This window comes from Anolis carolinensis, chromosome 4 (assembly GCF_035594765.1).
Source record: "Anolis carolinensis isolate JA03-04 chromosome 4, rAnoCar3.1.pri, whole genome shotgun sequence".
Classification (NCBI taxonomy): domain Eukaryota; kingdom Metazoa; phylum Chordata; class Lepidosauria; order Squamata; family Dactyloidae; genus Anolis; species Anolis carolinensis.
Genome location: NC_085844.1, coordinates 166510685 through 166537022, shown reverse-complemented (window position 1 = coordinate 166537022; position 26338 = coordinate 166510685). Strand labels below are relative to the sequence as shown.

The 26338-nt window shown below is 40.1% G+C and overlaps 2 protein-coding genes across 2 annotated transcripts in view; both read left to right on the top strand.

Annotated features, from left to right (window-relative positions):
• The window catches only part of lrrc7 (leucine rich repeat containing 7), a 645519-nt gene that overhangs the window by 378480 nt on the left and 240701 nt on the right, over positions 1–26338 (top strand). The gene's annotated exons all lie outside the window — the stretch shown is intronic.
• The window catches only part of cth (cystathionine gamma-lyase), a 31498-nt gene continuing 15504 nt past the window's right edge, over positions 10345–26338 (top strand). Inside the window, exons 1-6 of the mRNA XM_003225834.4 lie at positions 10345–10669; positions 16303–16384; positions 17122–17217; positions 19971–20080; positions 21614–21745; positions 25696–25753. Coding sequence (XP_003225882.2) covers positions 10502–10669; positions 16303–16384; positions 17122–17217; positions 19971–20080; positions 21614–21745; positions 25696–25753 — 646 coding nt within the window. The 5' untranslated portion in view covers positions 10345–10501. The remainder of the gene's footprint in view (positions 10670–16302; positions 16385–17121; positions 17218–19970; positions 20081–21613; positions 21746–25695; positions 25754–26338) is intronic.

Below are 26338 nucleotides of genomic sequence, written 5' to 3'. Positions count from 1 at the left end.
CGCTTTATATATAAATTTATCTCCGGCCGGCCCTGATACTAGTAGTGCAATCTTGTACATTTTTATGCAAAAGAAAGTCCTGTTCTGCTTAATGGGGTTTAGTTCCAAGAAACTACCAAAACTTGGAACCTGAAGCTGGCCTCTATTTGACTTATACAGTGCAACCCAATTAATGCCTAGCCCATTGAGTTCAAAGTAGATTAATGAAAGGAATTATTATGCATGGATCCTGCATAGATGTTATATCAAGAACCATCTTAGAAATATCTTAGGAGAAGCAAAAAGTGTCTGCTACCCATGGATATGTACATTCTGATATAATTTGTAAAAATTATTTGATAGAAAATAATAAGAGGTGACATATTTTAATCAATCAAATTGATAAAAACATTGCAGTATTTTGTTTACTAAGCCTGAATGCACATTTTAAAAGCCTGTCTTTTATAGACATCAGCATTATGAAATCAGTCCACTGAATATTTGAACAGGACACATGCAAACAAAACTCCCTCTTATAATCAGATTGCATCAATAGCCCGATCAACTGATGTCAAAAAGCCATGTATTGATCATGGTGCGTTGGTTTTGGATTTGTCACAGATCAGATGTTGTGTTTTGCCATTTGTCTGGTAGAGGGAACCCCTAAAGCTGTGTTTCTCAAACTCTGCTCCTTCGGATGTTTTGGACTTCTGCTCCCACAGTTTCTAGCAGCTGGTAAACTGGCTAGGATTTCTTGGAGCCGAGGTCCAAAACACCTGGAGGAGTTTGAGAAACATTGCCCCAGAGGACCATGTTAAGCACTATACTTTCTTTCGATACCATCGACCATGGTATCTTTCTGGGACGGCTCTCCGGGATGGGTCTTGGGGGTACTGCTTTGCAGTGGCTTCAGTCTTTCCTGGAGGGTCGTTTCCAGGTGGTGAAGGTGGGGGACACCTGCTTAGACCCCTGGCCATTGACCTGTGGGGTCCTGCAAGGTTCTATTCTGTCCTCCACGCTCTTTAATATTTACATGAAACCGCTGGGAGAGGTCATTCGGAGTTTTGGAGTTGGGTGCCATCTCTATGCAGATGACACTCAACTCTATTACTCCTTTCCACCAAATTCCAAGGAAGCCCCTTGGGTTCTGGACCAGTGCCTGGCTGCGGTGCTGGGCTGGATGAGGACGAACAAGCTGAAGCTTAATTCTTAACAAGACAGAGGTCCTCCAGGTCAGTTCGCCAGAGGAAAATATAGGAGGAGCCTTCACAGGCATAGGGTGGCAACCTGTGCTCGACGGATTCACACTCCCCCTGAATACACAGGTCCGCAACTTGGGGGTCCTCCTGGATTCATTGCCGACGCTTGATGATCAGGTGTCGGCGGTGGCCGGGAGGGCCTTTGCACAATTAAAACTTGTGCGCCAGCTGCGACTGTACCTTGTGAAGTCTGACTTGGCCATGGCGGTCCATGCCTTAGTTACCTCCAGGATGGATTATTGCAGTGCTCTCTAAGTGGGGCTGCCCTTGAAGATGGCCCAGAAACTACAACTAGTTCAATAATCGGCAGCCAGACTGCTAACCGGAGCAACTTACAGGGAGCGGTCAGTCCCCTGTTTAAGGAGCTCCATTGGCTGCCGGTCACTTTCCGGTCCCATTTCAAGGTGCAGGTAGTCACCTACAAAGCCCTGAATGGCTTGGAACCTGTCTACCTTTGTAACCGCCTTTCCCCCTATGAGCCTACACGATTTCTTAGGTCCTTAGGGGAGGCCCTTCTCTCGTTCCCTTCACTATCTCAGGCTCGGCTTGTGGGAACAAGGGATAGGGCCTTCTCTGTAGTGCCCCCCGGCCCTGGAAATCCCTCCAACCCTGTCTATCTTCATCAAACAGTTGAAGACATGGCTCTTTCAGTGTGCATTTGAATAGCCACCAATATGACAGACTCATATCACCGATACATTACTTCTCAGCACTTTATTCCCTTCCTACTTTACCCTATCTCATATTATACAAGTTGACTCTCTGACACTTGATCATGCACTTTATTTAAAAACTCTGTAATCGTGAATTTTATATGCTCGACCTCTTTTATCTTTAGTGGTTGATGTTTGTATCATCCCCTCATTTTTCTGGTTATTATGTGTTTTCTTGTATGTTATGTTTTTATTGTTTATTTTATTTGATTATTGTATCATTGTTTTAGTTCTTGACACTTGTTGTAATTGTATTATTTGGTTTTGTTCTGGGCTTAGCCTATATTAGCCGCCCCGAGTCCCTTCGTGGAGATGGTAGCGGGATAGAAAAATAAAGTATTATATTATTAGTAGTAGTAAAGGTAAAGGTTTCCCCTGATGTTAAGTCCAGTCATGTCTGACTCTGGGGGTTGGTGCTCATCTCCATTTCTAAGCCGAAGAGCCGGCGTTGTCAGTAGACACCTCCAAGGTCATGTGGTCGGCATGACTGCATGGAGCGCCGTTACCTTCCCGCCGGAGCGTTATCTATTGATCTACTCACATTTGCATGTTTTCGAACAGCTAGGTTGGCAGGAGCTGGAGCTAACAGCGGCCGCTCACGCCGCTCCTGGGGTTTGAACCTGGGACCTTTCGGTCTGCAAGTTCAGCAGCTCAGCGCTTTAACGCACTTCGCCACCAGAGCTCATTATTATTATTATTATTATTATTATTATTATTATTATTATTATTATTATTTACTTTAAAAAAGCAAAATCAACCATTTTCAATTTATCTGTGATTTGATTCTAGTTAATCTGAAATCATGCATATTACAGAGACAATGCTGGATGAAACCTGAGGCAAAGCTAATTCAATCACTGGTGTAGGTTTTAAGAACTCATCTCCTTGGCTTTTAATTGAAATCCTTGATAATATTTGTTGAGCATGGACATTTTACAATTGTATTATTTATTGTAAATTATTGACTTATTACCTTGGTACTGTTTCATTATCTGGATGGAGGCCACTAGGGGGCAATAGAGAGAGGATAGTCCATTTTATGGGGGTGGAGGGTGGGTTGAAGGAGGAAAACCATTTCCCCTGTTTTACTGTTATTCCCCCCACCCATGTCACCATTGTGGAAACAACCCTCCTTTACAAAATGGAAAGTGGGGAGGGAGAATAACCAGTGAAAATAGTGGAAATTGTTTTCCTCCTTCAACTCCTCCCCCGAATAGGAGATTTTGTTGATATTCTGACCAATTTTTTTTACAAAATGTAGGTTATTTCAGAAGTTTTTTCCAAAACCATCTTAGAGGAAAAAATCATGAATTAATGGAAACTATAAGTGGGACTTTCCCTGTCAAGATCAGACGCCAGCCAATGGATGAAAATACAGTTTATTGTATAAACAACTCAAAAAAGCTCTTAAAACAAACACAGGAGCTTGCGACACTTAAACTTCAGTGTGAAAAAGACATTTAAACTGAAAAAACTCCCAAAAAAAAAAACCAAACTGGAGAATAATCCGGATTATCCAGAGATATATTCCGGATTAAAACAAAACTGCTTAGATTCAGCTCAAAATTGCAGGACAAAATGGAGAAGGCAAAACAAACTATGGGCCGAATTCCCAAGGGACCAAAATAAACAGAATCCCAACTGGGTTACAAAACAGAGTTTAAAGGTTCAAAACAAACAGCGTCCCTAACCGGGCCGAACTTTGCCACCGGAAGCAGCGCAAACAACCCGGTGCCAAAAACAAGCAACGAAGAACAAAGAGTTACTGCAGGGTCAGAAGCCAAGCCAATGACCCGTGACAGAGCTTAACTGCAGAACCAGTAGTCAAGCTGGAATTGGGAGCGGAGTGTTACTTCAGGGTCAGGAACGAAGCCAACGGTTGGTAATGGAGAGTAACTGCAGAACCAGGAGTCAAGCCGGAATTGGGAGCGGAGCGTTACTTCAGGGTCAGGAACGAAGCCAATGGTCGGTAACAGAGAGTAATTACAGGGTTGAGAACGAAGCCAAGCTGGAATAGGGAGTGAAGAGTAATGCCAAAACGATGTCCAGTCCAAGGTCCAAGATGAGAAGTCGTCACAGCAAAGTCCTCATGAATGGGTTGACACAAGTAGCCAAAACGACAGAGGCAAACTAATGCAGACAGTAATCACAATGCAGTCTAAAGAAACCCCACACAGTTCCAGCCCCCGTCATAGAAATAACCCGGAATAAACTTACGTCGGTTGCACAGTCTCAAGCCAGTCTTCAGGAACACGAACACGAAACCCAACGGCGCCCAACAACCACCTTGCCACACACAAGGGCCCAATTTATTTACAACTCATCTTCAGAACTCGAGCTGGACACTGCCCTTCCCACAGGTTGTTCCCATTCCTCATCCAAGCTGAAACCATCCTGCCGACGCCCAGACATATCCTCAGCTGTGGAACTATCCCCACTCCTCCAGTTAGACCACCTTGGGTCTGATCCTGAAGGACCCCACGTTTCCTCAGCATCCCCATTACCAGTAAGCCCAGTCTCCCCATCACAATTATCTGGAGCGCGTGTCCACTCCATGCCATCCTCTTCAGCCCATGCCACATCCCCAACATCCATTTCAAGCCCCTCCTCCCCTTCAAAACCCTCAAATGAATCCTCATCTGTTGATTCCTCAAATATCTCTTTAAGCCTCTTTCTCTGTAACTCCTCAAATTAGTCTTGCTCCCGAGGAGTCTTTCTTCTTTTCCTGCTACTATCAGTAGTATCATTGACCCCAGAAGGCTCATTCCCAACATGTCCTCAGTTTGGTATTTGGTTTCTTTTTTTTCATTTGAGATTGAAGATTCTCTATGGGTATTGTTTCATCTCATGAACTTTTAGTTACAAATGGCTCCTGCAGGAGTGATGGAGCTGTCAACCTGGCCCAAAATATTATTGATACTTTTTGTTTTAAGAATGTCCTCATGTAATTGACTGGACAGTCCACTCCATTGACTCAACAATGCAGGGTATATTAAATTATGTGAATAAAAACCTGGCTTGAGTATTGATCACGGACACTTATAGATATTTCCTTGCAATCAAAGTTGTGGTGTCATTGTGGTTCCTTTGGTGGTTTTAGGAAAATGACCACGTAAGTAGAATAAATCCTGGACTAAATTCCCTAGAGACATTTCATCTATTTCTGATCACCAACATCCCATGTTCAAAGTAGGAAATCCGCATCTGCTCATCTTGGATTGGATAAAACATCTGTATTCCAATAGATGGTTCACAGATGTGGCTTTGCAGCTCCTGTAGACAGAACAAGACAATGCAACTGGAATGCCCCCTTTCCTACATTTACGTCCCTCTTTAGTCAGAAAAACTACTTCATAGAAAACATGTTAATAATAGCTCTGCACAGATCTTTTTGCACACTACTCTCCACACACTTATGTGGACATAGGTTCCATTTGTTGTTAAGAAAATCTACTAAATAATTATGCTTAGGTTTGTTCACTTCTAGTGGCTTGTTAGCAGTGTGTGCCAACTTTTTTACTGCCTCACCCTTGTATACTTTTAAGAGCAATTGATAATGCTTAAAATTGTCGTACTGGTTTTTGCAAACAGAACTTCTATTCATGGTGAAGAAATAAGGCAGGAGAATTTTCTTTTCCTGACTGAGTGCCATTGAATGCAAGTCTACATTTGAAATACTATATGTAGGATTGTTCTGTTATTTGTCATTGTGAATGTTTATTATTTCTGGGGAAACTCCTGAGTGAAATGGGAGGATAAAATGTGTGCGAACAATGTATTACCTGCCTCTCCCTGTGGCTCAAAGTGACCTTTTTGACTGTAACTCTGTTAACTATAGTTCAAGGTCTGATAGAACATTTGGTAATAGTTGATCAAACCATGCAATTATATTGTGCAACTTATTGCCAACCAAAGGAGATGTACAACTCTGTTTTAAAAAAAAAAAAGCTTCAGTTCAGTTCTTTTAAAAATGCTTTCTTTAATTTAACATTCCTACAGTATGTATGTATGTATGTGTGTGTGTGTGTGTGTGTGTGTGTGTGTGTATATATATATAATAAAAGTGAAATCGGAGTATGTATCAGCGTTTTGATTGGCCTGGCGGAATATGTGCTCGCGTTTTGATTGGCCTGGCAGAATATGGATCAGCTTTCTAATTGGCCGGCCGGAATATGGGCCAGCTCTGATTGGCCACCACTTTCACAGGCCACTGGGATCGCTGAGGGAAAAACTACTACCAACTGGCTTTGTTCGGCCTACTTCTCTCCTCAGAACGATGCTAGCTTTGGGACAGTTAACAGCCTCGGCCTACACTTTGGTAATCCAAAACACCACTGTCACCACCAGAAAGGCCGGACCTGGACCAAACTTGACACACATCACCCCATGAACCCACTGACAACAGATGGCCCCCTTTGGCCCCTCTGCTGACATGTTTAAGGCCTTCCAGGCTGGCCCCTCGCTGCTAGGCCGAAAAGGAGGACGCCATCTTGCCTCAGCTTTTAACTTCTTTGTAAGGCCCTACTTTCCTCAAAAGACAGCAGAGAACATTATTATCTTTTTAACGATATGCTTATGAACACTTCTAGCCCCCAAAGCCCCAATCCAAGCCTCCTTTGATCATTTTGCTAACACGTTTCAGGCCTTGCAGCCTGGCTCCATTGTGCTAGGCCGCAAAAGAGGCAGCCATCTTCCCTGTTCCACATGGTTCCAAACAGAGCAGCTTTTGCCTGTGTCTTTTAGATACAGCACTCTCCTTCAACAAGGTAAGGCGGCAGTACGTAAATACTATTCACAGCAGACTAAAGAGAAAATAATGACTATCTTTTTATTCTTTCCTTTTAAGGATTGTTTACCCCCCCCCCCCCCCCCCCAGTTTTTACTGAGGCAAAAAACTACCACAGAGCAGACTTTGGCCTACTCACTCTAACAGGCTTGACACATACAGTCTCCATGGCCTACTATACATCCGGGCCCTGTTTGGAGTGGGATGGACCATGGATGATGGACTTGCATATGGGAGTTGTAGTTCACCTGCCCCCACTGAACCCTGCTATGTCTTATTTATACTACCATTGCTTGACATTACTTTTATGTTTTATTTATATGGTGGATGTTAGCACGTGGCTTAATGACCTTGCAAGCCACTTTGGGTCCATTGCAGAAAGGCGGGGGAGAAATATCAGAATTAAATAAATAAATAAATGCCTCAATTGTATGTATGGTTGGAATGACCTTCTGTCGGGAGGGCTTGAATGGTCTCTTCCTTTGTGGCAGATGGGGCTGGACTGGATGACCTTCAGAGACCCCTTTCAAATCTAGGACTCTATCTCCCAATTGTATTTGTGACTGGATGGCCATCTGTCAGGAGGGCTTGGATGGTGTCTTCCTCTATGGCAGAAGGGGGTTCAACTAGATGGGCACCCCTTCTAACTCTAGGATTGTATGGAAGCCTTTAAACCAGGCACGGGCCAACTTGGGCCCTCCAGGTGTTTTGGACTCCAACTCCCACAATTCCAGAGAGCCTACCCCATGATGCGCTTTATGTCCTGGTGCCGTTTGCAGGATGATGGACCATGGGTGATGGGATATGTAGTACTTTCAATCGCTACGATTCCCACAGACCACTGCGATGCCCACCAGTGATGGAACTGGACCAAACTTGGCACACAGATGGGACATGCAGTACCTTCACTCGCTTCTTGAGACCACAGCAACTGCTACATATGACAGAACTGAACCAAATCTGGTATATATATCCCAAATGACACACTTTATATGTTGCAGCAGTTTGGGGGAGGATGGACCAAGGACGATGGGAGTTGCAGTACCTTCATCCAATTCACCTCCCACAGGCCGCTGTGATTCCCATGAATGACAAAACTGTACCAAACTTGATACAAAGGTGCAATGTGGCCCCCTTTACGTCCTGATCTGGTTTGATGCAGGATGGACCTTGGATGATGGGATTTGCAGTACCCTTATCCTATTCACCTCCCATGGACCACTGTGATACCCATGAAAGACGAAACTGTACCTTACTTGGCATACAGGTGCAATGTCACACAATTTATGTCCTGGTGTGGTTTGCAGGAGAATGCACCAAGGATGATGGGATTTCCAGTACCTTCATCCAATTCAACTCTCACAGACCACTGTGATGCCCATGAATGATGAAACTGTACCAAACTTGACATATAGGTGCAATGTGTCCCACTTTACATCCTCCTATCATTTGAGGGAGCAACAGACCATGGATGATGGGATTGACAGTACCTTCACTCACTTCCCCAGACCACTGCGACCCTCACCAATGTCTGATCAAGACCAAACTTGACACATCGAGTCCCCATGACCTGCTTTACATCCTGAAGCTGTTTGGAGGGGGATCGACCATGGACTTGCATACGGGAGTTGTAGTTCACCCGTACCAACTAAAGCCAACTGACACTGGATCGAGACTAAACTTGGAACAAAGGCAAACAATTCCGTTCTCAAATAACCCGGGCACCGCCGGGTCCCCAAGCTAGTATATATATATAGCACAGAAGAAAGACATTTCATTTATATAGATTGTGGGAAAAGGAGAAAGGGGAAAAATACCCAAACCTTGGAAGCAGAACATCATCCAAGAGGAATACACATTTTTATTTTTTAAATTGCTTGAAAGGTACAGAAAACCAGAAAGGGATAACTTTTTAGTCCAGATGTTTGTAGTCGAGAAACACCTTCTTGTCACATTAAATTGATATGATCCACACATGGATTTTCAGCTGTTGAATTTATCAATTTTGAGGTAATTTCTGAAAGTAGGTTTCCTAAGTAGTGTTATTCAAGGATATACTTGTTAATAAAACTTTGATTACATTTTTAGATATACAATGCTAAACCTAGCTTACAAAATAGTATTTTAAGAAGTAAAAGGAAACCAACCAAGTTGTTGCATTTCCCAAGACTGAGATTAATGATTCTGATATAAGTAAAATGTTTTGTCCTTACATCTTTCTGGTGCTCTTTGCCTCAACATTTGTCCTGTCATTTTGTCTCCATTCACTAAAGTGTTTTGTGTTTAAGAGGTTATGTTACCCATGCATATCCTTTATGAGTAGGATAAGTTCTTCCAGATTGACAGTGCATAGTGTTACCAGTCAAAAGGCATTATCAGACTCTTTCAGTCATTCCCTCCTTAATGGATTTTGTTTAATGGGGTAACAACAAGACAGAAGTTATGGGTCGGAGCAGGGTATTTAATGGTAGGTGGACTCCTATAAAATCTTATGAATAGGGCTGAATTATTTGAATATAAGTATGCACTCATGGATTATAGCCCAGTTCGCTAGAGGAAAACATAGGAGGAGCCTTCACAGATTATATGGCCCATTAGTCCAGGAAGGCTCATAATATATCACGTAGTAGCCCCAGGAAAAAAACCCAGAAAACCCTTTATAGAAGGATTCTGTAAAGTGAGATCCTCAGCAGTTATTGGTCATTATCAGAAAATTCTTTTTCAAAATGGTGTTTCCTTGTGAACAAAAGCTGATGAAAGAAAAAGTTACTCATGTCCTGCTTTTATGCCATTATTTTTAAATTACGGCTATAGATGGGCTCTTCTTTCCTGCTTCCTAAATTCCTTGTTGGCTAGCTCATCCCAATGGCCGACAGTTTATCTTTAGTACGGAACAAAACATGCAAACCCCTTTTTTCACAGGGTGATTTAAAATGAGAGTCTACGTGTTTCCTAGGCAAACAAATTGCCCAGTTTTGAATACCATTTTTGTAGACATTAGATGCAATTCTGATATATATTCAGCACTTGACATTTCGTAATGAACTTGTTTACCTGCCAAATGGACTTGGTTGCTTTGACGAAAGCAAAGGCTCACCCAGAAGCGCCCCAAGCTGTATGTTTAATCAGCCATCTGATAAGACCGAAGTTCAGCGCTCACCTCCATGGCAATGCTCATAATGAATACAGTACTGTATTACTCTGTCCTATGCTTAAAAAAAGGGGTGAGTAGAAGGGCAGTTAGCAACCCGAGGGTGTAGCCACTTGACCCACCATGGCACAATGCTATGAAATCTTGGGAGTTGCAGTTTCACAAGGTCTATAGCTTTCCCCTGCCAGAATGTTGTTGCCTCCACAAACTGCAACTCCCAGGATTCCATAGCCTTAAGCTGTAGCAGTCTACCGGCTGTTAGGAATTGTGGGAGTTGCAGTCCGACAAGGGGCGCGGGAATAAGTGCGAGCGCCCTCCCCTTTGTTGCTCCAGTCCATCGACCCCTTACAGGACACGGAGGGAGACACGCGCCTGGCTCCGGGCCAATGGGAGGCCTCGGCCGGGCGGCTCTGGGCCCGGATAGGGCGGCGGGGCTCTCCTCCCTCCGGCCGCGCGGGCGGGGCTTCCCTTCCAGCCCTTAAGCACGGCCACACTCGCCGGCCCAGCCATCAGCCTCCTTCGCCTGCCTCGGCTCTTCTTGCTCCTTCGGCCGGCACCCGTGCCTTCGCTTCTCTCTCTCTCTCTCTCGCAATACTCCCTCGCCCATCTTCCCATGGAGAAGGGGAAAGACAAGTCCGCCGGCTTCCTGCCGCCCTTCAAGAACTTCGCCACGCAGGCCATCCACGCGGGGCAGGACCCCGAGCAGTGGAAGTCTTTGGCCGTGGTTCCTCCTATCTCGCTCGCCACCACCTTCAAGCAGTACGCGCCCGGACAGCACAGCGTGAGTCCCTCAGGGGTGGGGCTGAGGCCACAGGAGGTGCCCTTCTGTAGAGCCTCCGCCCACTCATTTTATTTATTAATTATTATATATTGTGTATTTTATATTATCATTTTTATTTATTTTATTATTTCTAATGTTTTTATTTTATATCTATCTATATATATCACATTTTTATTTATTTATATTTATATTTTATTTTATATTTATGTATCTATATACAGTAGAGTCTCACTTATTTATTTATTTATTTATTTACAGCATTTATATTCCGCCCTTCTCACCCCAAGGAGACTCAGGGCAGATCACATTACACATATAGGCAAACATTCAATGCCTTTTAACATAGAACAAAGACAAACAAACATAGGCTCTGAGTGGGCCTCGAACTCATGACCTCCTAGTCAGAGTGATTCATTGCAGTTAATTTCAGCAGGCTTGCTCTCCCGCCTGCGCCACAGCCCAAAATAGGCCGGCAGAACGTTGGATAAGTGAATATGTTGGATAATAAGGAGGTATTAAGGAAAAGCCTATTAAACATCAAATTAGATTATGATTTTACAAATTAAGCACCAAAACATCATGTTATACAACAAATTTGACAGAAAAAATAGTTCAATACGCGGTAATGCTATGTAGTAATTACTGTATTTACCAATTTAGCACCAAAATATCACAATGTATTGAAAACATTGACTACAAAAATGCGTTGGATAATCCAGGACGTTGGATAAGCGAGTCTTGGATAAGTGAGACTCTACTGTATTACGTAAAGGTTTTCCCCAGACATTAAGTCTAGTCGTGTCTGACTCTGGGGGTTGGTGCTCATCTCCATTTCTAAGCCGAAGAGCCGGCATTGTCCATAGACATCTCCAGATCATGTGGCCGGCATGACTGCATGGAGCGCTGTTACCTTCCCGCCAGAGCGGTACCTATTGATCTACTCACATTTGCATGTTTTCAAACTGCTAGGTTGGCAGGAACTAGGGCTAACAGCGGTTGCTCATTCCACTCCTGGGATTTGAACCTGGGACCTTTTGGTCCCCAAGTTCAGCAACTCAGTGCTTTAACACATTGTGCCACCAGGCACCGTTACATATCTATATATTATATTTCATTTTTGTTTATATTTATTTATATCATTTATTTCACTATGTTATTCTTTATTTTTATTTATTACATATTTATTTATTTATATATGATATATATAAAATAAACTCAAGTAAAATAATATACATGCGCCAACAAACTAGTAAAGCGGACCTCACCATCAAGCAGGACAAACGCTGAAGAAAAAGAAGCTTATTTTACACTGTTATTATCTTATATTATTTTAGACTATTGCATTATATTAGTGCATATTGTATTCTGTTATATTATTTGACATATCATTTTACTTTAGTTTTATTTTATACCATCAGGATGCAACTGCACTGTAAAATGAATGCAGTTTAGCTGCCATGGCTCAATGCTATAGAATCCTGGGAGGTTTACAAGACCTTCAGTCTTTTTTCCCCAAGAATGCTGGTGTCTTAACAAACTACAAATCCCAGGATTCCATAGCATCCAGCCATGGCAATTAAAGTGGTTTTAGATTTTATCTCGATGCATTCTTAGAAGCCAAACTACATAAGCCTGTATTTTCATGTCCCCCCCCCCCCCAATCAAATAGCAACTATGCCTATCTCTCTCCTGATGACTGGAATTGTGGAGTGGGAGAGAATTTGGCCCTTTTCCACTTGAAATATTAACCAGTGGACGCCCACCCCAGCAGTCTTCCTGAAACGCACCAGTTTGAAAGCCCAAATTTTCTAAACTGGATGCCATTTGCCCATTAGTAATGATTGCTGGGGTGGGCGTCCACTGGTTAATATTTCAAGAAATCCAGATGGTGTTTGTCCCAAATTTTTGTATTTCTCCTATTGTCTGTCCTATCATTTTCAAAAAGAACAATTTTCACACTAACATTATGATTCCACTTTAACTGCTATGCTCTCAGCTTGTCGGGTCCTGGGATCTGTAGTTTGATGGGGCATTGAGCCCTCTGGTTGTGCATTGCAAATACTCCTTTCCTAAACTATAATTTTCTAGATTCCATTGAATGTTGGAATGGCAGTTAAAGTGGAATCATAACACTATAATTTTGTAGTGTGAAAAGTCTTTGCCATGTGACACAATATGTTAAAAAGTCATAGTATGGCTTTGGATTTCTTTTCTTTCTTTATATTCATACAGGGAAACATACTCATCTGAATTTCTTATTCCTCCAATCTGATTTTTATTTCAAAGTTCTCCCTCTCAAGTGAAGACCCCTTTTACACTGTCTTTTTTTTTTAGTTCATTTGGTAGTTTTGGTATAGATTTGAAATTCCGTAATACACATATGATGGCCTTTGTATGAGTTGATCTCCATATGCAGTATAACCCCTTTATGCATGGATTCGATATCCACGATTTCAGTTGCCCACACTTCAAAGATATTTATCCTTGAAAGTGTTTGTGGGCCTTTTAAAGTCGTCTTATGCAAATATAGTCAAAATACAGGGTCTGTTATCCTACATTTCAGGTATCCACAAGGTATCTTGAAACATATTCTCCTGGATACAATGGTTGTACAGTCATGGATATATTTTAAAATATGTTCCTTACTGCCCATTATATATGGTATATGTAGAGTCTAGCAGTAGCTTTCAGTGCCAGGTTTTCACATGGTGGTTGCTGAACATTGTTTATATAGTTTGGGCAGCTCATGACATGATTAGTGAAATGCAATTTTTTGGAAACTTATGACCTGCATTTTCTAGTTGACTTACATTACATATTCAAAAGTTAAAATCTCACATTTCAGCTATTTTATTTTTCACTCCACTGTGCCCACACCACAATTTTATACCCTTTATTTTCCTCCTTAGATCTTATTTTAAATCTCTGGATATGGAAGATATGCATGTTATTTGTATATGTGATTTTCAACTTCTGGTTTTTGATTGTACAAATTAAAGTTATGTCTATTCCCAACAGGATATGTGTCTTAAGTTCAAAGCATTTCAGTGTTGAATTTCTGGATCGTCATCATAGATTTGAGCAACTCCAAAGTTACAAGGAAATGCTCAGTCATTTCAGCTCAGCAGATTTGAATGGGCAGGACATAAGAAACTTGCCTTCCTACCTTGTCCACTGCATGATGCAACACTATAGGAAACTTGCATAAGCCACTGGGCAGCTTTCCAAAGCATTGTATGATTCATTACAGAGTTTAAATTGGAAAAGCACCTGTGTATAAAATGTCATGAGGCTTCATGTTCAATAAACCCATTCGAGCTTTCAGTAAACCCTGCAATAGATCTATTGCCTTTATAGTGCCACAAGAAACTGTCTGTTTTGCAGTCAAAGTGTCAAACTGTTCTTTTTTTCTGTTAATGTTCAATAAGATACTTAATATTTTACTAGTTAATGAGTGAGACGTTATCCTGACAGATATAGTTAAGATACAAAACTAGAAGGACCCCCCCCCATGTCATGTTTTATTAGACAATCTGTACAAGATATCTTGTTCCAAAAGAAAGGTGAAGCCTTCTTTTGATGCCCGGAGGCCAATTGGCTGTGATCCCTAATTTGTTAGTTTTGCAGTAGTTCTGTTGAAATGTGCAAATAATTAAACCTGTTAAAGTGCACTAGTCTTTGATGCAACAAAGCAGCACAGGTGTGTACATCAAGAGAACATTGGAATGTTTGCAACAATAGATTTTATCGGCCAAAAGGCAATCTGGCCATTGATTAACTTTTTGTTTTGCATTTAATGAAATTATTATTTTGACTTCACTGCAGTTACTCCAGTTCACATAACGCCAACTGTTCCAGGTGGGCAATACAGGTTTCAGCTATTAAAACTGATATGGCAAGATTTATAATGAAATGCAGGACCAGCTCTCTCACTAGTTCATTCATTCATTAAAATTAATATTAGACCATGGATTGGTATTAATGTATTATGATTATGATGTATGAAATAAAAATACAGTTAGTCTTTCAAATGTGCAGAAGTTAAGAGCACCGGACCCCCCACAGAAATAGAAAAACATGAATAAAAACACTTATCTTTTTAACCTGAAAGAATACCTCTCTAGGAATTTTTAGATTCTCTTAGATCCTCTTAGATCCTCTAAGGTCAGCTTCTTTTGGAAATTAACCATAGAGTTGTGCTAGAGGTCTTAGAGCAGTGGTTCTCAACCTGTGAGTCCCCAGATGTTTTGGCCTTCAACTCCCAGAAATCCTAACAGCTGGTAAACTGGCTGGGATTTCTGGGAGTTGTAGGTCAAACACCCGGGGACCCACAAGTTGAGAACCACTGCCTTAAAGATTCCTAGAGACGTGTTCTTCTAAGAATCTAGTTCTTTCGATGTGATTTCTGAAGGACCTAGAAATTCCTAGAGAGAATATTTTAATCAAATCCACAAAAGTCAACCCTGCAAATGTGGAAAGCTGACTGAATTATAATAGGAGTGTGTTCATTTACCAGAACTTATTCCTCTCTTCTTCAAATTTGAAAACCCTTGCTGAGCAACTTTAAATAAATGACATGCACTTTAGAATTTTAAATCTTGAGTGAAGTCTTGATGCTCAATGGCAACAAAAGATAAAGAGGGTCCATGGTAAAGAAAAGATTGCAAACTACCACTTTTAGGATATTTGGGGTCCTCTTTCACAGTACATTGAGGCTGGACCTACACTAAATCCATATTATCTGCTTTGAACTAGATTATATGACAGTGTAGAGGTTCACCCATTTTTTGACAATCCATATGATGGAGTATCTCAGGCAATGAATTGGCAACTGGACCAGACACACTAAGGTACCCCAATCTAAATCAAGGGAGGGAAAATTAGAAGCTAGCATAGTGGTTTGAATGTTGGACGAGAGCTCTCAGAGATAATGATTTGGATCCGCTCTTAGCTGTTACCAGTGCATTTTACTTTCTGGATAGGCAGACAAACCAACTGAATAATTCTTGTGGGAATCTCTGTTTCCTCCGAGTCTTCATTCTTTCTGATCTCTTTAGTCCCAATATTTGTTCTACTTCTCTTGATACTGGCAATGTTCCTTTTATTCCAAACATTCTGAACTTGGGTCCTTTTTGTGTCATACTCTCTTGATCTCTGAAGGAGGAAAATTCTTCCTTTCTAATTATGTTTTCTAACTATCTCCAAGTAATATGAAAATGAAGGCCTGGAGAAAACTTGTCCAGTCACTCATATTGTATAGTTTTCATCCCCAGGCAATACTGGATATCTTGGCATATGCACAGTGCTGCCGTGTCCATAGTGAATCCACTGGCATAAAGGACTTCTATTTTTCAAGAATTATTCTATTCATGACTTGGGTTCTCATGCTATGTTGGTAACAATGGAAAATGAATAGCAATTGCATATATACAAGATAAAACATTTTCCACAACCATAAGGCACAGGTTTTTTCTTTTAAAAATAAAAAATGGTGAAAACTTTCAGAAATCCCAGTTTTATGCCAGGAAGTAGAATTACTTTTTATTTATCAAAACTAGTTACTGTAATTACTCTAAGGATTCTATCTGCTATTGTCAGGGATGATTCAATATTTATTTTTGTCTCTTTCATAGGGCTTTGAATATAGTCGTTGTGGAAATCCGACTCGTGATTGCTTAGAAAAAGCTGTGGCAGCACTGGATGGAGCCAAATATTGTAAGCTGGCTACATCTACCATTGACTACACAATCTGAAAACATAGTTTCTTAGAAAAACAGCAGTAATTAAAATCTGTGGTTAATCTTTGTTTTATGCTGCACAGTGATGCAACAACATAATTTTATTTAGTTTTTTTGTGGGGTGGGGGAGTTTACAACCAATTAGAATTTTTGTTCTTGGGTGCATCTACATTGTAGAATTAATGCTATTTGCACCTTCTTAGCTGCCATGGCTCAAGGTCATGGAATAATAGGAGGAGTAGTTTGCTGGGGTGCCAGCACTTCTTTGGCAGAGAAAGCTAAAGACCTTCTGAAACCGTAGCACCTGTGATTCCATAGCATTGAGTCATGGCAGCTAAGGTGGTGTCAAACTGCATTAATTCTACAGTGTAGGTGCACTGCCTGACATTAATCCATTTACTATCCCACATTTTCTAGCGTGAAGTACTTCATTTTTAGAAGTGTCCATATACTATAAATGTGTATACATTCACAAAATAGTGCTGTTGGGATTGGGCATAATTTGTGCTTCAAGATAAACCCATTTGCTTCTTGATACTGGGTTAATTTTTGACACTCTTAATGTAATCCCTTCACAGCAAGCTATGCCTTGTAAACAAGGCAATGTTCAAACCAGGAAGGGATATGCCCTTCTTTGTGTTTGCTGAAATGTAATGGAGAACCAAGTTATTTAATTTATCAAGTTGTTTGGGTTTCTTCTATCTTTTCTTTAAGGTTTAGCATATGCTTCTGGATTAGCAGCTACCCTGAACATTGCACATCTACTAAAGGCAGGAGATAATATTGTTTGTACAGATGATGTCTATGGAGGTGAGTGATATTCCTAAGCTTAGGAGGCCTTAAATGTCCTGGATGTAATCTGAATTGTAGCCCAGAAGGCATATAAACATATATTCAACCTGAGTTTACATATTTATGTTTACTGCTGAGGATAACTTCAAAGTCAACAGTTCCATCAGATTAGATAGGTGTCTCATTTTTATGGTAAGATAGTTGTGAATAAGTTCTATGTCAGTAAAGCGAGTTTCCCAATTTCCCCCTTTTTAAAAAAGCTTATGTACTACAATAATTGTATTGCAATTATTAACCCTTCAATAGATTCAGATACAATCCCTAGGTGCATTAATGGTTTATGGGAAGTCACTGAACTTTCCTCATACATGAAATTGCTTATTTGCATGTACAACACACTGAATGTACCCTCTCTGGAGTAGTTTTTGAGAATATTACCAAGTCCTTGGATCAAGAATGGGAAACTGTTACATGTGGGGCAGGTGACTAAATTAGCTCACTAGTGGATCTGGAGGGGCAGCAACCTCACTTTTTGCACCCCATAATATAGTTGAGAATGTATTCAACTACTGACCCATTTCTTCTGTTTCTTCTATTTGCCATTTGGTGCTGCACCACAGCCTTCTGTGCTGTTCCTAAAAAATCCATCTGTTGTTGGACTGTACCTTCTTGTCATTGACTGGGATTGCTGGGACTTGTAGCCCAGGAATATCTGGTGTCTGTTGAGGTGTCCTAGAGGTTGCTATTCTAGATCCTCTCTTAGGACCCTTCTATGCTGCCCTAAATCCCAGGATCTGATTTAGACTGGATTATATGAGTCTCCACTGCTTTAGACTGGATTATATGAGTCTCCACTGCCAGATAATCTGGGATAAGCAAATAGTCTGGGATCAGATCCCGGGGTATAGTGGCAGTGTGGAAGGGGCCTTAATGAGACTAGGAATTAGTTCTACTTTTGCAAGATGTATTTCATTTTGTCACGTCATATATAATTAAAATGGCTTGGTTCCATTGGAAATGGAATAACTACTGGCCTGGATCCATGTTCAGATGTGAGCAACAGGGCTGGTAAAAGCAAATTCTTTGCCCTTCCTTACTGAGCAGTCTCACCTGAATAGCCATTAGAAAATGCTATGCAAAAGGTCAAGGAATTGGATTGTTAAACAAGAGGGGGAGAGAATTTCTAAAAATTGATTGTAGGTCATCCACCATAAAACTATGCCCTGAATCCCAGCTTCATTTTATAATTTTACAACAATTTCGGTAATGGTTCAGAATAGACCAAGAGCTGGTTAAAAGATATATATTTCACAATAAGTTTTTACTTTGTGGAACTAAACACATACTCCATATGCAAATAATAAATCAACGTTACAGGCCTTTTTATGTGTTATTTTTCTTGGAAAAGAAGCTGCTCTCTTTCCATGTATCTCTGTGCTGCTCACTTTTCTGCTTTTTCTGGGACAGCAGCCAAAGGTGGCTTTAGTGATTGGCAAAATAGGTATCCGTTTACCGTAGCTGCAGGCTGGGGCATCCAAGTAACATGTACTAATGTGACTGCCTTCATGTGAAAAGAGGAAAACATGTTTTCCATGAAAGCAAGGAGGACGTGACTGTGTGCCACCAGCCAACTGTTTCCTTTTTAATGTGGAGAAAATACTAGTAGTGATGTGGTATTTCACAGAACACTGTTCTTTCATTTCAAATGGAGCAACAATTTGTGTTTGCATTTACATAAGAGCCTTTGGTTTATTTTTTATTCTTCTGCAACATATTGTAGGATTGAGTCTTTCTCACATAAAATTTTGTAGTGAAGATGATGCATAATTAACTTCATCATTATCAAATAATATTAATAATACTTATTATTTTATATACATTATTGTTAATGTTATTTTAAAGAAATTATCTCACTTCAATGTCATATCTTCAGACCTATGTATAAACTTTAGGTCTCAAACCAAATATCTATTTTCATAATGTCTGATGAGAACAACATTGAGAATTTGTTGTTTGTCAAACCAGTGTTTATTTGAATCTATAATATTTATCTGATTAAATTTTAAAGATGCAAATTGCAATGCTAACCAAAGTAGAAGGGAAAGTGTCCAAACATTGACTTTCTTTAGGCCACAGCAGGAGCTCTGTCCACTGAACAATGGTTATTTCCCAAACCTTTGTTTTTGTTCTTTCTAATTTTAGGACTTCCTTGTATGTTAGGCAGACCTGATATCCCCAACATATTTTAAACCAAAGAGCAAGATAAAAATATTTTAACAAACAAATATTATGAGTGAGCTGTGAAATACGATGTTCTGTTTACATAGAAATGTTATCTGTAGAAGCTTCCTTCATTTCCTGTCAGTTGAAATGTCAGTTTACCATCAAAATATGGTTGTAGCTGACGATCATGTGTTTTACATAACGAATTCCAAAAGGGTAAAATGAGAGCCCCTGGGGGAGAAGAGTGGTATATAAATTAAATAAAAAAATAAAAAATAGTGGACGAGCTCAGGAAATTCAGGTTCAAGTCCCCAATGAGCCATACATTTTACTGAGTAATTTTGGACATTCCCTTTCAGTTTATCCCACCTTTTGGCAAAAAAGAAGAGAGCCCTATATACCACTTTGAGAAAATTGGAGGAAAGGCAAAATATAACTCTAACAAGTGCATAACAAATGTTTCCCCTTGTATCCATTTTGCTTTCTGATGCTATAATTAATGTATGGTATAATGAAGATTATAAAGATGAGGTTACTTCATATTCTAGGTACCAATAGATATTTCAGTAAAATGGCATCAGACATGGGCCTGAAAACTGTTTTTGTCGACTGTACCAAACTGGAAAGCCTTGATGCTGCAATCACACCTCAGACTAAGGTAAAAATGTGAGGTGGGGATTGCTCATAAAATAGTGCCTTCATCAATGTATGTATTTGGAATGACTTTCTTCCATAAACTTTGCTTGTTATGCAACATCTGGGAATTAATATGTTTGCTCCAGCTACCAATGGCAGAGATTAAAGTGGTATAGTGTATATTTCTTTAGAATAACCCTTCTTCGATTCAAGGACTATGTATGAGACAGCTGTAACTGCTGATCTCTTGAGTAGATACCTTGTAAATTGTTTGCTAGATTAAGTACACACATTATAAACAGAATATTTTCTCTTTTTTTAGGTAAAGCATAATAGGAATAGGGAATAGGATTGATTAGATTTTTTGGAATCTGCCTATTCTTGCATGGTTGCTTGGAAATTAAACTGGGATCCATACAAATGGTGAACAAATAATGCCAGGTAGGGTCCTTGAGTTCAAAGAAGCTGTGGAATTCTCTTGTAGTGCTTTGTCAAAACTTTCTGAGAATTCTAGGCAAGAATTTCAGTAATTTAAAGGTCCTAGCGAGGAGTTAATTGAACGGAATTTTTTACCCATTTAAAAAGTACTGGGGCATTTGCAGTTAAGGCTTTCATGTTTCTCAACCTTCCACTTACTGGAATATTTTACTATAGGACTACATACCTAGCAAAGTGGAGGGTTTTTCCTCTTTTTAAAAAGAGCGTTCTGCAATATGCTATTCTTATTTTAGACTGAGAGTTTAGTGTCAAATGAAGCCCAGAGTAGTGTTCGATAAAGCCCAATGTAGCACAGTGAAGAACTTTTTGCAGACTCTACAGCAGGCATGGGCAAACTTTGGGCCTTCCAGGTGCTTTGGACTACGACTCCCACAATTCCTAACAGCCTGTTAGGAATTATTGGAGTTGAAGGCCAAAACATCTGGAAGGCCGAAGTTTGCCCATGCCTACTCTACAGTGATTTGTTTAGTTCAAAAGTGGGCAACATGTAGTCCCACATCTTTATTTGTGACCATTCCTGCCTTCATATACTAACAGTGGCATGACCATTTAAAAAAAATACAAGTCATTGGACCTTTGTATAAAGTAAGGGAGTATTTTGCTCTGCATAAGGACAGTCCTCTTTAGTGCAGGAGTCTTTTAGAATTCAGTCTTTTTGGGGAGATTTTGAAATCCCTGTATTTGCATATATATACGTAATGGATGTGAGACCAAACTCTGAACACAAAACCCATTTATGTTTCATATGCAACTTATACACATTTTCTGAAGATAATTTTATACACTGTATTTTAAAGAATTTTGTGTATGAAACAAAGTTTGTCCATGCTAAACCATCAGAAAGCAAAGGTGTCATTATTTGATCCATCTCCATAGACAATGGTAGAATTTGGAGTATTTCAGAATTCTGAATAAAGGATGCTCAACCTGGAATACTTTTTGCAATATATAATATAGACAAACAAGAATATATGATGATGCCTTTATATATGTTGTGACGCCTTTGGAAAAATAAACATTTGTGTCATTGTATAACTTAATCTTTTTAATCTCACAGCTTGTCTGGATTGAAACTCCCACAAATCCAATGTTGAAAGTTATTGATATTCAAGCATGTGCCAAGGTTGTCCATAAACACAAAGGAGTTATTTTAGCAGTAGATAATACATTTATGTCTGCATATTTCCAGGTAAGCTGATTAGCCCGTGGTGCATATTTTCCTTTTTCAAAAAGTTATTGTGGGTGAGCCCTTCCAACATCTTTAACAATTTGCCCCCTGAATTTTAGAGGAAATTTTATCAGGAGGAAGGAAAAAAAATCAAAATTAGTCATGATAGCATTCTCATATGAGGCAGAGAGAAGCACCAGACCTCAAAGAAACTTTTTTTTCTCCTGTTAGGGCTAGATTACTCTCCCATCCATATTGGTTTATCCATTTATATTGGTTATCCATATAAATAAAATTCCCTTCAAATAAATCAGGAATTTATTTATTATTATTTATTTATTTGCAACATTTATACCCCGCCCTTCTCACCCAAGGGACTCAGGGCAGCTTACAAAAATTGGCAAACTTTAATGCTTGCTATGTTTTTATATCAGATAATTTATTGTCTCTTTTGACTTGTATGTATGGGGGGATTAAAGTTGTCTAGTAACCTGTATAGAAAATATTTTAATCATCTTGTACAAGAGAAAAAAAAACCATTATGATTATTACTTTATACTTTAGTATTATTTGACTGATATTCTTGGATGATGGATTTAGGAGAGACAAAGAGATATTATGCCTTAATCACTCCTACTGTACTTTTTTGATTTTTATATGTTAATAATAGCTCCAATTTTGTAAGCATTACCTTTTTTGGACACTTACTCTCAGAATGTCCCAGTAATCATTATGGTTTGGGAACTTGAAGTAACTTTCAATTTCTGTAAAAGCCACCTAGTCCCAGGTCTTTGTCTGCAACTGCTTCTAATTGATACAGCACACTTAATTTACAAAATGCTTTGCTATATTTTGACCTTGTGGAACTGGGGACCCATCCACACAGCCATATAACCCAGAATATCACAATATCTGCTTTCAACTGGGTTATCTGAGTCCACACTGCCATATATTCCAGTTCAAAGCAGAAAATGTGGGATTTTATTCAGCTGTGTGGAAGGGGAGCGGGAACAGATGGGAAGGCAGAAGGGTATTTGGTGGAGATCATACAATACAGAAGAATCTGGATTCCAAATCTGTCCTCCTTTTTGCCTTAATAGATCGAATTGTCAGAAATGATGTTCAGATAACCCTCTCTGTATAATAATAATAATAATGATGATAATAAAAATAATTTATTTTTATACCCCATCTCCATCTCCCCAAAGGGACTTGGTGCGGCTTACATGGAGCCAAGCCCGGATAAAACAGCAAATAGCAAACAACATACAATAACATCAGAAAATACAGACAAAAAGTAAATTAACATTCTAAACATAATAAAAGAAACCTATATGTATAAAAGACAATCATGGTAAAAACATGGATTTGGCACCCAAGTAGATAAAATAAAATGAACTGGGTAAAGTGCAGTGAGTGAAAATTGTAAACGAGGTGCTATCGTCGAATAGAAGAGCAACTTGTGTGGGAGAACCCTGTGATTATAGTACACTAATAGGGCAAGATAAAGTGCAACCAAATGAGGAAATTGTCGAAGAAACAGGTCTGTCATGGAGATGGGGAATTCACTCCCCAAAAGCTTGTTCAAAGAGCCAAGTTTTTAGGCTCTTTCTAAATATTGCCAAGGTGGGGGCTAGCCTAATCTCCCTGGGGAGCAAGTTCCAGAGCTGGGGGGCCACCACCGAGAAGGCCCTTTCCCACTTCCCCACCAGCCGCACTTGTGACAGTGGCGGAAGCGAAAGGAGGGCCTCCCCTGACAAATGAAGGGATCGTGTAGGTTCATAGGATGAGATCGGTCACGAAGGTAGACGGGTCCCGAACCGTTCGGGGCTTTGTAGGTGATCACCTGCACCTTGAATTGGGCCCGGAAGATGAACGGCAGCCAGTGGAGCCAGGGGGGTTGATCACTCCCTGTAAGTTGCTCCAGTAAGGAGTCTGGCTGCTGAATGCTGGACTAGTTGGAGTTTCCGGGCCATCTTCAAGGGCAGCCGCACGTAGAGTGCATTGCAATAATCCAATCTAGAGGTAACTAGGGCGTGGACCACTGTGGCCAGATCAGACTTCACGAGGTATGGTTGCAGTTGGTGCACAAGTTTTAATTGTGCAAAGGCCCTTTCTGCCACCGCCGACACTTGAGCATCAAGCATCAGCGTTGAGTCCAGGAGGACCCCCAAACTGTGGACCTGCACCTTCAGGGGGAGTGCAACCCCATTGAGCACAGGTTGCCACCCAATACCTCGATCAGACCTACGACTGACCTGGAGGACCTCTGTCTTGTTAGGATTAAGCTTCAGCCTGTTCGTCCTCATCCAGCCCATCACAGCGGCCAAACACTGGTCCAGTATCTGAGGGGCTTCCTTGGATTCTGGTGGAAAAGAGTAGTAGAGTTGGGTGTCATCTACGTAGAGATGGCACCGAACTCCAAAACTCCTGATGACCTCTCCCAACAGTTTCATGTAGATGTTAAAGAGCATGGGGGATAGGATAGTTACCCCTTAAAATAAAATCTGGGAGATCTCACTTTAAAAAGTGAGATCTTGTTTGAGTGTGTCAAGGCATATAGAAATATATTAATTTTTGACTCCACTTTAGACACCTATTCGAGAGCACGCTCCATTAGTCAAAGTGGAGATTGCCTCTAACTAAAGACGCGTGAAGTTACATTGTTAGCAAGCAAAACATAGGGTTTGAGTTTTAAAGCACAGAGTCTGTAATTTACTCACTTACTTGCAAACAGGAAAAGAGATCATAGTTAATCATAGGGCTACACCGAGACAGCCCCAGACAGCCCCTGGAAAAAGAGAGCAGGCAAATGGAAGAGCGCTAATTCCATGGAATTAGAATTCTGGCAATAGCATGGACCTATAATCAAGCTCATTCTCCCAAACTGATCCAGCATGATGAAACATTCCTAATAGATTAGCCAATATAATAGAGGAAAACAGTGTCCAGTGAACCACATTGCCACATGCCAATAGCATGGAGAGAAAGCAAATCACTGAGGCAGTTGCAGCATTTCTAAGGGAAGGCCATGTTAAGTGAAAATCAACAGGACAAGCCCTAATGAATAATATAGACTATTTTGGCTTCATACTCATACACATTCATATGAAAATTCAGAAGAAGGAAACGTGGTGGAAATAGCCTGTTTCTTGAAACAGGTGATTGTGCCTTCCTAACACTTATAAATATACTCATCAAATATCCCCAAAAGATATGTACTTCATTCACAGCGTTAGGGGCAAATCACCCCTGTGAACGTAAAAAAAAAGTTAAATTGAGAGAACATTTCTTTAGGAATTTCTAGGTCTTCCAGCACAACTCTATGGTCAACTTTAATGTGTTGTTTTTAGAAATATGTAGTTCTTCCAGCATGACTGGAGGAAGCTGACTATAGAAGAACCTAGAAGTTCATAGAGAGAATATTTTTAATCAAATCTGTGAATAATCAAATCTGCAGGTCAAAACTGCAAATGTGGAGAGACAACTGTAGTCCATTTTGTTTAATATCTGATATCAAGTCTTGATAAATCCCAAGGCTGGAACATACCACCATGAGGTGATTTCTCTTCACCTCCTCCATGCTTCCTCTACCCTGTGTTGAAATGAAAATTTACCACATCCTGAAGCACTCTAGTGCAGAGGTGGGAAACGGACTTTTGAGCAGCAGCTCCTAGCAGACCTAGCTACCATAGAAAATAATGAGAAATGCTAGGAGCTGAGATCCAACAGGTTTTTTCATTCTATATGTGTGTTTGCATGAGCAATGACTGGCAAAATATCACTGGGATTTGTGGATGTTTTCTTAGCAGCTCCATCTTAACTTATATATAGCAGAAATTGCTATGACACTCTTGGTCTCAACAGAATATAATTGTGCTTTGGAAACTAGTTCATTATTCCTGTTGATTCTTTCAAAAGAACACACATTGAGCCTTTTCTGCCCGACTTAACTTTTTTTCTTTTTTTAGCGACCTTTAGCTTTAGGAGCAGACATCTGTATGTATTCAGCAACTAAATACATGAATGGTAAGTGCTGTTTGAAATGTGTATGATTATAATGATATTCTAACAAGCAGCCCATATCCCTTTTGTGTCTGGTAATACAGTAGAGTCTCACTTATCCAACACTCGCTTATCCAACGTTCTGGATTATCCAACGCATTTTTGTAGTCAATGTTTTCAATACATAGTGATATTTTGGTGCTAAATTCGTAAATACAGTAATTACTACATAGCATTACTGAGTATTGAACTACTTTTTCTGTCAAATTTGTTGTATAACATGATGTTTTGGTGCTTAATTTGTAAAATCATAACCTAATTTGATGTGTAATAGGCTTTTCCGTAAGCTCTCATTATCCAACATATTCGCTTATCCAACGTTCAGCCGGCCCGTTTACGTTGGATAAGCGAGACTCTACTGTATGTGATTCCTTTTCACTATCCAGTTTTTATTTCCTTCATGATTTTTTTTGTAGCTTTTTGTCATTATATCAACTTTGCTTTGTGGAATCAGAGATCTCCAAGATGGCTATTAGATCTTATAAATCCAGGGCTATGGTTTCCTACACTGAATCAATCTACTTATAGCTGTAGTAGTAGTAGTAGTTG